Here is a 15,453-nt window from a genome sequence, read left to right as displayed (position 1 = left end):
CCAAAGAAATCTATAGTGTAGTCAGGATGAAAGAACAGCCTCATTATTAGAACCTCAGACTCCAAATCATGTTGTTAATGAGAAAAATACAGACAAACATTTCTGGGCTTATGACTGGTCATTACAGATGTAGAAATCACAATGAACAGTCATCACCTTTGGTTTCAGCAGATCACAGATATGTGCAGTGCAGCTGATACAAAATTTTTAGGACAATACACTGCCACCAACTCCCAAAGATTCTCGATGCAGCCACAATAAAGTAGGGATTGTGTAAACACTACTGTTTAAATATCGCTTGGTAGAAAAGTATTTGCACCACTTCTCATAGCTAATTGTGATTTGTAAAGCTATCCAATGACAGATTAAAAAATGGCAGAGGAAGAGCTGAATGAAAGGTTGTTAAATACAAATCGTAATTCAAATTGCACATATTTGTATCCACTTGTGCTCATCATCCAAAAAAGTTTCATGGTGTGTGGAGTTACGAGGCTGTGCTCACAGACATCTTTGCCCCAAGAGACTGTGGAATAATGGAAGCAATTCCCTGTTTTGGGAGGGAGGACACTGTACAGAAAAGATGAAACAAAGAGGGAAGAAAACAGTGACTTTCATGGAAGAACAGCAGTAACAAAGGGAGGAATACCAATGATGATAACCACATTGGAAGAGGTCCTTCAACGCAGTGCCGGCTACTGAAAACTCGTGATTCACTATCACTGAGCCTAAAGCAGCAGCACAGGTTGCTGAGGAGCCGACAGCAGGATACCTACACATAACCTCTAGGTCTGCCCAGTCCTGCACAACCTCCCGGAAATGGTAGCTTAGATCAACATCAGGAAGTACTTTAACAGCATTCCTAATGTTTTGACAGAGAAAACGGTAGAAAACACCCAGACACAAAGAAAATGCAATTAAATACCAATAAAAATCTGCCTCCCACCTGTGATGACAATCTTGAAGGTCAGTTTCTGGCCAGCAGCCTCGCAGGTGTACTCCCCAGCATCTTTCTTCTCCACCTGACACACCACCAGGCGACGCGATTTGCCCTCCGACTCCACCTTGAACTTCTTGCTGGAGGTGATCAGTTTCCCATCCTTGTACCATTTCACGTCAGTCTTCTCCTGGGCCACCTCGCAGCTCAGCGTGGCATTTTCTGATAGTGCAGCTTTCACCTCCTTCTTCACTTTGTCCTTGTTGATAAAGGCATCTTCTGCTTCTGTGGGGTGGGAGAGGAAATTAAAAAATCAAATATACGTTTACACTGCCCAAAGTGTTCAAACCCAGGTGAAAAATATGACAGTTTCCAGTTTCCACAGTTGTGTTATTATGCAATGGTCCCACTCACAGCAAAGGTACGCTCAGACAGGACATGGCCCTCCGTATGGCACGAGGAAAACACATCAGCTGGTTTTGAGCAAAATGATTCAGTGCTTCAGGAGTCCAGCTTCTTCCCATCTCCACCGAAATCCAACTTTTTGTTTGATAATGTAATGCACAATTTATCTCCCAATCTCACCTACCACCGGGACCCATATTGTAAGCCTTGCCCAGTCTAGGTACTTCTTGAGCAGACCTGTTTTCCTACTACTTCCAGGCTTATTTTCCTACACATCTAGGAGCTGACCCTACCTTTTTCCATATAAATCATAACAGCACATGTAAACTTGCATATTTTTTTTTCTTTACTGGGAAATCGGAAAACACTGCTGAGCAGGATGCATCTCACAGATGAAAACAACCAGCTATAGGCGTCTGTGACAGTGGCTGCATGCAAGGTGGTTACCTGACCAACTTCACTACTCAAGGAAGACCTAGGCTACCCAAACCCTGGAGTGTAGAGTGATTCATTTTGCTCTGTAGTGAGAGGAACTCATGGACCTTTCTGAGATGAGACCAGACAAATATCCCACCTGTGACACCAATCTTGAAGGTCAATTTCTGGCCAGCAGCCTCGCAGGTGTACTCCCCAGCATCTTTCTTCTCCACCTGACACACCACCAGGCGACGCGATTTGCCCTCCGACTCCACCTTGAACTTCTTGCTGGAGGTGATCAGTTTCCCATCCTTGTACCATTTCACATCAGTCTTCTCCTGGGCCACCTCGCAGCTCAGCGTGGCGTTTTGTGTCAGTACAGCCTTCGCTTCCTTTTGTACCTTGTCCTTGTTCGTAAACACGTCTTCTGTCTCTGTAAGAAAGCCACAATAGGCACACACAGATTTTTGCAGTTGTCTCCTCCAGTGCTGAACTAACTTCATCCTACTTGACTATACTTGCCTCATGATGGCCCCTTAACACAAGAAAGCACCTTCAACTCTGTTTTGCTGATAGGAAGTGAATAGCTGTATGAGAATTCTGGGATAAAGTTAAGAAACTCACAATCTGAGCACAGATTTGAACCTGGCACTTAGAGCACCATCATGAGCTGCCTGAACCCTTCTCCCTCTTCTCTCTTTTTCTCTTCCTGCATCTCTCCAAGCTTCCAGTGAACCAGAGGGAACAACCCTTGTATCTTCATATCCAGGAACTGTTGCTCTTTTTCTGCCTATTTGGGTCACTCCAGTCATTCTCCATCTAATCAGAACCCTTCAGACACCTCCCCCTTCTTTTTTAGCTATCCCTGCCCCTCTGCCATGGCCTTACATTATGATTCTGCAGTTTTTCTGCAGACGGACCAGGTAATTGTGAGCGGTGCAGAAGTTTTCATCCTTGCCCACCATTTTTTTGTAGTTACAAATAGTCACAGGTGCAAAAGCATGTTGGATAACCAAAAAAATCAAGTCCTATGACTGAAATAATTCACCCCAGAGAGGTTGTGAGATCCTCCAAATATAAGATGCTACCTTAACTGGAATGCTCCTTTACCTTTGGCATTTCTAGCACTTTCTCACCTCTGACTTTGACTTGGAATGTTACTTTGTCGTCCTTCGTTTCACAGGTATAGCTCCCTTGGTCTTGCTTTGTCACCTTCTTGATGATGAGCTTGCGGTGTGTCCCTTGGGAGATGACTGTTGTCCTCTGGTCCTGCTTCACCTCAGTTTGATCCTTCCTCCATACCACGCCTCCACTCGCAACTGACACCTCACACAGCAGCTCAAGGTTTTCAGAAGGACTGACTAATATTTCTGGAGTTGTTTTGGGCTTGTTGACAAAATTAACAGTTTCATCTGGAAAGCAAAAGAGAAAGTGGTTTATACCTTGATTCTGGCTTATCAGCACAAAATTAAGTAATTACTGTTCATTATTTCATTGCTAGTCACATTTGGCTGATCAAGTTTCACCTCTGGAGGTGTAAATGTACGCATGCGTGCATGGTACTGTTGGAATGTATGATAGAGTGTTAATGGTTATGCCAATAAACTGTGGTTATGAGTCAGAAAAGTCCCTCCTGAGATACAGCAGTGTTCTCTCTACTGGGGAACTCGTCATCTAAGTTTTAAATCATCCAGAGAGTTAGTACATAGCAGTCTCCACTTTGGGAGCTGGGTATTTATGTATCCTTTACATTACAACAGCCTATTAGGTCTGCACTGTGGCATTAATACTAGCCTTATTAAGTTCTAGATGGACATGGATCTATGCCTACCTGTATTCAAAAGCAAAATTCACCTAACTGATGTGCAACCTTCTTCTGCATCCCCTTCAGAAGCCAGGCATGAAAACTGTCTACCTGAGCACAGATGCAGTGGTTTCTATTACCAGAGCTGTGTGTGCACAGAGCCATGAGCAGAACCTGGCCCAACATCATGAGACCATAAAGCCTGACATGTGCTTTAATTCACAGCTCCTGTCTCATCACACATGAAAGTTGATGCCTGACTTTCTGACAGATGGTGCAAACTCCTTCTCTGATCTTCAGATAATTGCTCTCAGTTACAGTGCAATCACATCTCTTACATCCTTCTGGATCTTTTAAATCAAGATGAGATGCTCTCAAGTTGCTGACACTTTAATCACCAGTCCTTGTTTTGATTTCAGGTAAGCTCTAGGGAATATGTATTGATGCCTGAGTACACAAACAGCTTTGAAAAGATCTAAGAAGTCTCAGAAGGCCTTGTTGGAAGTGATGAGGAGTTGCCTTTAAATGTTGCCGAGTCCATTCCTGCAGCCCCATGTTCACAATATCAGTCCCACTGGGCTAATTCTTCCCCAGACCAGATCTATTATCCCACATATGGGATAATCTCATTGATAAGATACTCACCAATTTCAAGAGGACTAAGTTAATATATGAGCCAATAGTGTCACATCTTTCTACTGAATCTGTTTTTCACGTTAGGAGAACTCACCACTGCTCAGAACTCATAGCTCAAGCGGTAGAGGCTCCTGCTTTGATACCTCAGCCTAGACCCTGCTGACTGCGCACACGGGTAGCCACACGTATGAGCTGTGCAAGCACACACACACAGAGCATGTGGCATGTATGCAGCAGCAATACAGCATTTTATCAACTCGGGGGCGAGGGGGGTTGCAATCATATTTGTAAAGGTAAAAGCAAAGGCAACTGAATAAGAGGAGACAGGCACCTTGTGTGTAAAATGTGAGCAAACCTATTCAACACACCCTGTGCCTAAGTTAACAAGCAATATTTGATGAGCATGTCAGGTATTTCATACCCTTCATTCCACCAAGGCAGCCCTTGCCTGAAGAGCAAGCTGATGGCTGTCAGTTATAACCGATCTTAGCTTAGTATTGCATTTCTTTTAGCAGCAACTGTTGCTTTCAGTCACTGAGTAGTCCAAGGACAATTGCTATGGTACACTCATGCCAGCCACATCTGCGGCATCAGAGAACATATAGTTCATTAAAAATTGTAATCATTACGACTGATCTTTTCTTCAAAATTTAGGTGACCAAAGGAGGATAGTCTCTCCAGAACCCTGCTGTTAAGATTATTGGGGTATCTCGTTACCGTGAAGACAGATTACTTCCCTGCCTGAGACCATCCCCTCACTGTGCAGCACTACTTCTTATCACTCTGGAAAGTTTTTATGGTGACATGTGAAACAGGGTAGAAGTTGCCTTAACTAACAGGTTGTAATTAAATCCTTGTTAACCAGAAAGTTTGTGGGGATACACAGTTACTTAGCAGATACATGTTTTCCTTGCCTGAGCTTGCAATGTTTTGTCATAGCAGTTACAGGTGAGATTCCCCTAACCGGCACGTGGCCATCACAAGGTTAGGTATCCAGTCTCATGTGTCATGCAGGCTTCCTCTGTACTTTGTGTTCAGACAAAGCTCCAGGACACTTTTAAAATCCATCTTAGATAGCTTTCATTAGACAGTATAACTCAGATGATATAAATTGCCCTTTAGGGGTCAGTTCAGAGCTTGGTTGGCTCTTTTAGACCAATTTTTCAATGGGTGAGGTCAGGACTATGAATTACACTCAAAGTTAAATTGCATAATGTTGCATTCTCAGCCAAAGAAAAGTGGAGGTGAGATGCAGAGTAAATACCTGAGCAAACACCAGTTGTAAACAGCTGTAGAGGAATGAAGGAGGGTTAATTATCATAGATAACACACAGCTGTGGGCTGGCTTCAGGGGCGTCAGGTTGGTTGATGTAGGTTAGGTGCAGCTGTGGCTGGTTCCTGCTAAGTGGTTGGGCAGCCAAGGAAGAGACACAAGGAAGGAGTAGAGAGAAGAGAGAGAGCACGTGCCCTGGATGAGGTGAGACTAGGAGAAGGCAGCAGAGGGACTGGAATGAAGAGTGTGTTAGTATGAGATGGTAAAAGACCTTGTTGCAGCTTGATAGTTTTGAGAGTGCTGCAACAAACTGCACGCAATCCCTCTAGCTCAGTAAACCATGTAGCAACCCCTCAAGCCCACTGCTGCACTAGATTGATCATCCCTGCTGAGTTTTTAGCTAGCTGATGAACCTCATGTTAGTAACATGGATGTACTGTTACATACATGTATGTAGATGTAGAGTTTCAATTTGTAGCTTAGGACAGGCTACAGACATAAGCCAGGAAACTACTTTCAGAAGAAAGGTTCTCACCAGGCTATGCAAATTAAATCAGTTGAATTTGACAGATATTGAATTTCACAGATAAATTCTTGTGTCATTTTATACTCTGGCTCCAACCTGGACTGGAACACATCAGTGACAAACATTTCTCTTCTGGGCTTGACCTGACAGCCACGTGCTTTAGCATGTGGTTTATGCCGAGAGGCATGTGCCATGAACTAATAGCTTCATTTACAGTACCGCAGGGAGATGTCCCAGGGATCACAGCGTCCTTTGGGAATAGCAGGAGATGCTTGACTCTAAAAATCAGGAGTTAAACTTGTTGTAGGACACAGGGCTTTCACAGTAAGACTTCAGGACCACCTCGGTCAGGAGGTTCAAAGACAAGGTACATGCTGAGCTAAAATGAATAAAGGCCAGCTGTGGTGCTCAGCCCGTTCAGCCAGCATGGTATTTGAGTCACGACTCCAAGCCTACTAAAAGCTCATACTGACTAGAATACAGAACAGCATCGTTATATTATTTGGCATATTGTGAATTTGCATAAGGACCACAGTCAGGGTCAAAGTTTCTGAAATAGGACTGTGCAATCTTGGCTCAAAAATCTGGCTATTTACGAGGTAAAATGAACAAAGTCCTGAGTTTCTAACACAGCTTCTGATCCCATAGTTGCATCACTTACCTGAGACTTTTAAGTCAAAAGTAAGAGTGTCATCTCCAATTTTGCATGTGTATGTTCCTTCATCTTCTTTCGTTACAGCTGAAGCCACAAGCTTATGCAGTTTTCCTTTATCTTCCACGGTGAATTTCTTGCTGGCTGTGATTTCTTTGCCATCTTTGTACCACTTGACCATGACGTTGGCCTCAGAGGTCTCAGAAACAAATTCAGCCTGTTTTCCAGCAATGGCCCTAATAACTCCTCCACTCTTCTCTTTGTTTATGAAGTTAGCAAGTGCTGAAACAAATACAGACACACACACCACCAGTAAAGAATTGTGTGGACATCAGTAAATGTGTACACTTACATCTACATTAGATATGCATTTATCATAAGATCAAATATGTGTGTTTAATTATGGATCTCATTACTAGATTCTGATGCAGAAGCAGCCAAATTTTCAGTCCTTAATGAACCATATACCTGGATTATCACACAACAGTAGATACACAACACAGGAGGCTGAGTCAAGGAAGGAGGAAGCCCTAGGCAATAGGGCTTTAAGAAAATATCTGAGAGAGGTAAGGGAAGAAATGAAACAAGCAAATTGGAGGGAAAGAAGTGAAGGTTATTGAACCATTGTGTTGTAACCACCTGGCAAATAAATAAACTCTAAAAGAGATGAAAATGTAGTCTAGAGAAATTAAATTATATTAAATTAAAAATCTATATGGATATCACATATAACTGAAACGAAAATAAATTTAATGCTGGAAATTAACTGCAGCATAGAAAATAAACAACAGATCTGGCACCACATTAATGTGTAGTGGAATAATTGAGTCACCAATTGCCCCAAAGCAAAGATTCAAAACCCACAAATATCCTAGCTAAAAAAATGAGCCTAAAACCACAGTCCCGTCTTACTTTAGATATTGGAATTAACTTTCAAATGTCTTCTTAACATACTGTTTTAAAACACCATAGACAACCAAGTCCTTTGTTGGGACTGTGCAGTCAACGTACTAAAACTCAATGTAAACGTTTCTTCCTTAATTTCAAGAAAATGCTTACAAATTAACAATTCCCCCTGTGGAACGTGTGGCAAAAGCAGTTATTAGCTTTCACTGCTGACACTATAACAAGCAGGTGCAGTCCACGGTCTGGACCAGCTAAGTGTGACTCCCAGGCTTCTGCTCCCAAGGCGGTATAATCAGTGCCACGTCCTGATGCAACGCACAAGGCTTCTCCTTTAGCTCAGAGACCCTAGCCACAGGGATGGATTTTGCATTTTGTTTCTTTGCTTTTAAATATATTTAGATTTCTCCAAGTCTGTGGTAGTGCTTTTAATTACAGGCAATTATTTGGTAGGGAAACAACATTCACCAGCTCATATGATGACAGTCTGGAGGCCTAAAAGTGAAGAGTGAATTGACTTGCCGAGCAGTACACAGGTAAGAAAGGAAAAGAAAACCCCAGACCCAAATCTCCTCCAACCTAAGACTTAGAAATACCCAGCAAGCAAATAAACAGGGAAAGGGAAGGGCATGACCGTGCAGCCAAGGGCCTCTCAAGCTCTGCTCCCCAAGGGTCTCTGTGCAATCACCAGCTTCTGGCACGGACCGGAGCTTGCATTTGACCTTTCCAGGTCCCTATCAGCCCAGTTTTCTAGAGTTTACTAAGTCTGCTTATTAGAAGAATATCTATGAGTCAAGAAGTCATACCAGAAGCATTTATCCAGGGAAAACCTCCTTTTCCTTTTTAAATTGTTTTTTCTTAGGGCCTCTGTTTCCATTTGTTTCTCTAGTGACTGATTGTGTTGGAGCTTTCCCTTCAGTAGGACAACACACAGTCCTTCTGCTGAACCCAACCACCTACACCCATGAAGCCTGCAGGGCCCGAACACTGCTGAGACCTCTGCTTCTCCACCAGCATTACCAGGACTCAGCCCACAGGTTTAAAGGTTTGGGAGGAAAAGGGTGACGGGTTCATTCATGGACCTTTCACTTCCTTAGGAAACTAGAGTGAGAAATACAACCACAGCAGTCCGAAGGAGACTTCTCAGGTGTCCCATTTCGATGCAGGAGGTCACGTGTCAGAGAACCCCTGCCATGTGAAGTCTCACGGCACTGGAGGGACTGCAGTGATAAATGGCCAGTGCATTTTCTAGCAGGGTTTATTTGGGCAGGAGGCCCAGCGAGTGACACACCTCTGGCCACGGCTGGGCACGGTGGCCTCTCAGCAGCCACGTGATGCCCATGTGCCAGACACAGCTGACCTGCTCATCAGATGATTCACCAGCTAGCTGTGTCTGATTTACAGGAGGAATGGATAAAAGCTGGTGACACTGAAAGGAAAAATACTGGAACAGCACTTGTGAGCCTCATCCTACAAGGATGAGATGTATCAAAGCTGATTCTCCAGGAACCAAACTACCAACGGCAGACGTTTAAGTTACAGCTTGTCAACACAGACTTGAAAATAATAGCATTGATTACTCATAGTCACATTACAGTGAAAAGCACATGGAGATGTCCATCAGCTAATTCAATTAAATCTATGCGTAGACATGCCAGCATGAAAAATGATGCTGAAGAGGTGGAAAGAGAGAGAAGAAAACCAAAATTAAGAGCAGCTGCCAAGTGTAGACAGCAATTCCTCCCTCCACAGATTTAGTCACATTTTTAAATTATTTTTTTCACCTCTCTTTTGAATTTGCTCTTTGAGAATAACCAAGTACGCAAGTTGTCAAATGCAAAACACAGACATTACTCTGTGGCTTTGTAGTTTCTACAGAGACCAAGGAAGGTGAGAAGCCAGCAGAACATGATGATGAAGCACCTCATACTTAGTGTAGGAACAGTGCGATCCTTGCTGGGAAGAAGGCAAGTGGTGAGTTATGGGACAGAACACAGAAATCACATGGCTTTACAGAGTGACCTTGACAGTTCAAAGCAATATAGCTACTGAACTCACCCCGGATGATGTGTGACAACAGGTTAGACTGTCCTGGAGTCAGGCTGTATACACTGAACCCTAGCAGACATGTAGATGATCCCATGAGGAACGGTCTGGGGATACACTGGGGCTTTTCAGCCAAAACCTGGTCCTGTTCAAGGCAGAGGAAACTCTCCCATGAACTAGTTCCTAAAAGCCTGCACAGACAGGAAGGCTTGCAAGAGGGAGGCTTAATGCTGTTGGTTGCAGGGTAAAGGTTCAAGACTCCAAGCCTTGGTCTGGGAGTGGATGTGCCCACCAGCCAGGCAGCAGGCACTCAGGAAGGGACTGCCATGAAAACAAGAACAGCCAAACAACGAGGCAGCTGTAAAACAGTACTTGTTCAAATCTGACAAACAGGAACCATTAAAAGAAAGTGACATTTCACTGTTTGTTCTATGCAGCCTTCCATCTGAGTACCCTGCAAACAGCAATGAGCCAAGCTATCCAGTGTACCCTGGAAAGGTCTGTTCTTATTCATCAGGGTACTGACAGAAAACAAAAAGAACCCCAAACAAACAAAAAAATCCAGTGATGCCAAGATGATCTCAGCCCATCAGAACTTGAATCACAGCTGAACTCTTCAGTGACTTGTCCAATATCACATAGCAAGTATAGGGCAGATCACATGTGCCATGCCCTGCCCCTGTGAATTTCTTTGCCACAAGATTTTCTTTGTCACAAGAGCACCTTTCACTACCCACTATTTAATCTCAGGAAATAACACTAAGACATTCCATGGAATATCAAGACATCAATTTGAGTGAAAGCACAGTTTGTACCCACTGAGACAGTGTTAGATCTTGTATTCACTCCACGCTCTACTCTGGGACCACAGACACTGCCAAGACTAGATGCTGATGTGGAGGTACCACAACTCCCTACACTGCCTCTGGAGCACTCCCTGTCTGTCCCTTGGTCAATCTATTGGCTTAGGGCAGGAACAGGCCATTAACACAAAGCAGCCCGGACAGTCACATACCTTTCACTGAAAGCTGATAGAGCATTTTATCCCCTTCACTGATGCACTCATAAACTCCAGCATCCTCTGCTGCAGTGCCGCGGATTTTTAGGATGTGCTTTTTCCCCACGGTTTGAAGTTCATATTTTTCACTGCCCTTGATCTCTTTCCCATCCTTCATCCACTTCACAGTAGCCTCTGCATCCGAAAGCTCAGCCTGAAGTTTGGCATCCTCCCGCAGCCGAACAGAGACTTTTTCTGTATCTCTGCTCTTGTTGGTAAATCTCACTGCAGCACCTGGCAGGAAAAAAGCCTTCGTTATTTCAAGTTATATCAAGAAAACATGTCCCTGATATAAGTCAGTTGTGGACTGTGAGATCTCATAAAGAGTATTAGGTCCTGTTCCTGCCCTTACATTCATGTCAATACAGAGCATTTTTTCCCAGTTCAGGAGACTTGATCTGTTTTTATTGCCAGAGTTACTAAGAAAAAAAAAAAAGAAAAAGCATGTCTTTCTACTGATTAAATAATACCCGAAACATGCTTCTGCAAAGGCTTTCACCCGAAGTCAAACGCACCCTTCCAGAATGAATGAATGCCTATTCATTACCTTTTGCCATGCAATATGGGTAGACACAGACGTTACCAACATTTCATAGAGGAAAGCTGGAGCACCCAACTCTCAATGCTCAATCAAGTTACACGACATTAACCTGCACATCACACACAACTGTGGTAGGCTAAAAAACTTCCAAGCAAAAAAACTTTGTTAGCAATTCATGCGCCTTTACATTTGAAAGGCTCCACTACAGTCAGAAAGACTAGCTAAACCTGGATTTGAAATTACTGGCTGAAGGTGACTCAGTGGCAGATCTGGTGACAGAATCCACTCAGTGACAGTTGTGACTGCAGAAATGGCAAGCTGAGTTAAGCAGTCTGGTTCAGATACCAACCAGCTGGCCAGATTGACTCACTGAATCCTGTGCTATCACGGGGAGGTCATTACCAGGACCCATGTTAGTTCGTATGATGCAATTTCAAGTAGTGCCTACAGACCAGGCATCAGTGAAAGCCTCCGGCCCCGGTTCCAATCATCACATCACCGCAACTGCCCCCTGACTGGAAGAAGAAAGGACAGATGAAAACAAATACCTTTCACTCTCATCGTGGTGCTGGTGTCAACATTATTAGCAATAAATTTCACTTCTGCTCCATCATCGTTCTTGGTGACATTCTTTATGATTAGGGTGTGAGTAGTTTGGGTTCTCTTAATGATGTAGGTCTCACTTTCATGTAAGACTTTACCATTCAGGTACCAAGTGCCGGAACATGTTGTCGTAAGGTCAACAGTAAACAGGGCATCCCCTCCAGGTACAGCTTCAACAGTTGTCAGAGGCGTTTTCACAGCCAAGACTGGTTCTAGGGAAGAAGAACAACATGCATCTCTGAGACCAAAGGACACAAGACTGCCACGCTGGAGAACAGGTCTTCCTAAGAACAAAGATCTTGAGATAAGCAAGATATAAGAATAAAATCATGCAGCCTTATACAATTTCTATGCACCGAAGGCAATGCACGGTTGGTCAACAGGATTTGATTTCTACAGCTGCAGGTAACTGACCTCTGGCATTAGGGTAAGCCCTGTTTCTGCAAGGAAAGAACAACAGGCATATTTTACTGATATTTTTTTCCCTAAGATGTTTAAAGGCATAAAAAGCCCGAAACACCTAGGTTCCCCAACAAGCGAGCTATTTATTTATATAACCAGTTTTATTCTTAGATTTCAGAAGGATCATAAGGAGGCCACCCAGCCTTAAGTCACTTTTACATATCTTAGGAAAACACAGACATGTTTAGACAGCTAGAGAAAACGATGTCAAAAATAACAAGACACAGTATGATCAAAGTCTGTGCAGATATTGTCCAGTGCAATGAATCAAAGGAAGAAGCAATCTCATTGCACACGATGATTCTATTGGCACACTGGCACTTGAGAAATATAGTAATAACCCCATTATTTCTCCTAGTAACTCTAAGATTAAAAAAGAGACTGACTGGAACTTGGTTTTCATCACAATATGAACACCCACAAATATTCTTTAGGTGCAAGCTTGGTAATAATCTTGAAAATTGTATTATAAGCCCACCTCTATTTTTCACTTCATACCAGGTCTAGAAGTATTTACAGGGTTAAGGTCCATTGCAGAGAGCTCTGCCTCTCACACAGCCCGATGTGAGATACTGGAATATAAGCACACTCACAGCTCTATCGCAGAAACCCAACCACCATCACTTTGGAGATGGTCAGTGGTTGAAATGAGATAGGAGAACCAGCAGTGAAGGGGAAAAGGTTTTGCTGTGCAATTGCTCTATCCTCCTCAAAGTCATGGGAAACATTTTAGAGCACCCATGTGGCAGAGCAGCACAGACTGACCCATTTTACAAAGGTTTTGAGCTCACCAAGGTGCATGCTCCCTGGGAACTCCAGGTAGGGGCTCTGTCCGTAGGAGTTGACTGCAGACACTCGGAACTGATAGTCAGCCTCTTCCGACAGGTTGTTCACCGTGAACTCTGGGACAGGGACATGAGACTCATGGCACCTCACCCAGGTAAAGCCAGTCAGTTTCTTGCGTTCCACGATGTAGCCATCAATTGGAATGGGGCGGTCCATCTTCGGAGGGGACCATGCTAGCGTCACTGAGGTTTCTGTTTTATTTTTCACCACAGGGTCGGCTGGGGGTTGGGTGGGAGGTTTTTTGGGAGCTGCACAAGGGGAAAAAAAAAAAAGCAAAAAAGCAGAGAAAAAAAGTCAGAGTGGAAAAGCCACTGCACCTCACTGGAAAAGCTTACACTGAACTAAAAGCTACTCTTGCTTAATAAACCTCCATAAAACATTGATGCAGGATGGAAAAGCAAGAGAATGGATAGAATGTGCTTTTTTGGGCTGTATTACGCAAAGATGTATAATACTCCTACCTTCACAGCTAAACATATGTGATTTCTACACACTATTACAATTGTCTGCACAAAGAATCTGCAATGAACAGTTCATAGGCTTAAAATTCCAGTGCTAGATACAGACCCACATTGCTTCCTATACAACTCCTGGGCAAAGCAGACTAACAATCAGCTTGTTATTTTCACCCAGAAGATGGGTAAAAACACCAAAGTTTGTTCAAAATCCTATGCATCAAATTCCCAGTCCACTTCCCCAGTGTAAATCCAGACTAAAAACCCAAAAAACCAACAACAATAAAAAAAACAAAAATCAAAAATACCTTAATGGGATTATCCTAGCATGGTGGCACAATTTTGCCCTGCTTACTAGACATCACTGCACAGGGACAGTTGCACTAATTCTGTAAGTCTGCTGGTATTTATCTTCTGTCAGAATTTCCACCATACACATCCCCGCAGTCAGGAACGTAGGCGTGCCTGTGAGAATCGATGCGTAGCAAGGCACCATGCACCAAGGAAGAACGGGGCGATATTTTGCAATGCTTTGCACACAGGTGTGGCGTCCTGTGCAGCAGTGTAAATCTACTCCATAAAAAACAGCCTGTGCCAGGAGTCTATGTCATCCTCCTTCTTGAGAATCTGTTCTAACCATACACTAAAACATTTCAGCCCAGATCCTCGACAGGTTTCAACACAGAGCAGCTAAATAGTGTACAGCTGGCATATTTCAAAAATAAAAGATAGACATGAATAAACAGCACATGGGTTTTAGAGTTAGGGAGATGTCAGTTGCTGGCTACACAGGCTTCACTGTTCTCTGCAGCCACTTTCAGCTGGATACCTGTCCTGCTTCTGAATTTTATGTTCTCCCAGTGCAGAAGGTGTGTATTATAACTTTGTGTCCCGTGAGTGGGTTCTCTGGTTTAGGAATTTATGCAGAGACAGCTTTTTGCGGTTGGGGAATTAACTTCAAAAGACATGTCCCTATCATGAGCCCCTACAATTGAGGAGATGTGGCTGTATTACAGTACCTGAAGTCACCAATGTAACCCTGCAGATATTTGCATAATGAAGATTTACATTCAGCCTTTTGAACCCTTTTGAGAAGGCTCAAGTCCCATCAGGGTTATTCACTATGCGCTGCCACTGATATGGTCAAGGGGGTAGGAATTATCTGATATGCTCTAGTTACACATCTCATGACGTGCTAAAGGATTCATTTCATTTAATTTTGGCTATCTGTCTGAAAGGTGACTGGTTTAAATCAGTCAACCAGACTCCAGCTGTAATACCACGGAGAACTGCACACTCAGGAGCAATTCATCCCAGCTTAAAGAAGGTGTGCAAGACGGGTGAAATGAACCACACATTACAAATACTCAGGTATTCATGAGTATGGAGGGAGCCTGTATAATGAGCCTAGACCAAAACTGAACCCTGGGACAACGAATCTTCTCTCTGCCTCAGTTTACCCATCTTTAAAACAGGCATAGTAACAATGCAAGATACTGAGTAAATAATATATAAACATTGATTGCCTGATAAATGCTATTAGAACAGCCAGCACCAATCTCATCCACCTAATTACAAAAGATGTGAACATAGTACACAGGATTCTTCAAGCAGCTAATCAGATATGCGTGAAGTGTAAAAATAGGAAATCTCAGTGCGATATAGTTTACCTTCGTTACATAAATAGACACATAAGTGCTGTGGGGTGCACAGTTACCAGCCTGTCAGTTACTGCTGGTCAGAACTAGAAGCCAAAGGTCCCATTAGTGTAGCGTTAAGCTGAATACTAGAGACCCTGGAATCGGATCACTTGACCTTACCATCAGAAACGGCAATGTAATATTCTCTTCAGAGATACCTGTTTGCAGGAAGGCAGCTTCTTACCTTTTTCTA

At 43.3% G+C, this 15,453-nt stretch overlaps 1 protein-coding gene across 12 annotated transcripts in view; it reads right to left on the bottom strand.

Annotated features, from left to right (window-relative positions):
- OBSCN (obscurin, cytoskeletal calmodulin and titin-interacting RhoGEF) overlaps positions 1–15,453 on the bottom strand; it is a 209,583-nt gene that overhangs the window by 156,504 nt on the left and 37,626 nt on the right. For all 12 annotated transcript variants that reach the window (XM_080383729.1, XM_080383728.1, XM_080383730.1 and 9 more), the window contains 7 exons: positions 13,051–13,353; positions 11,743–12,009; positions 10,612–10,887; positions 6,657–6,929; positions 2,893–3,168; positions 1,914–2,189; positions 944–1,219 (listed from right to left, as the gene is read on the bottom strand). In XM_080383729.1, the coding sequence (XP_080239855.1) occupies positions 944–1,219; positions 1,914–2,189; positions 2,893–3,168; positions 6,657–6,929; positions 10,612–10,887; positions 11,743–12,009; positions 13,051–13,353 (1,947 nt within the window). The remainder of the gene's footprint in view (positions 1–943; positions 1,220–1,913; positions 2,190–2,892; positions 3,169–6,656; positions 6,930–10,611; positions 10,888–11,742; positions 12,010–13,050; positions 13,354–15,453) is intronic.

This window comes from Falco punctatus (assembly GCF_963210335.1).
Source record: "Falco punctatus genome assembly, chromosome: 4".
Taxonomy (NCBI): domain Eukaryota; kingdom Metazoa; phylum Chordata; class Aves; order Falconiformes; family Falconidae; genus Falco; species Falco punctatus.
Note: the sequence above shows the minus strand (reverse complement) of the source record. Positions and strands in the feature narration are given on the sequence as shown.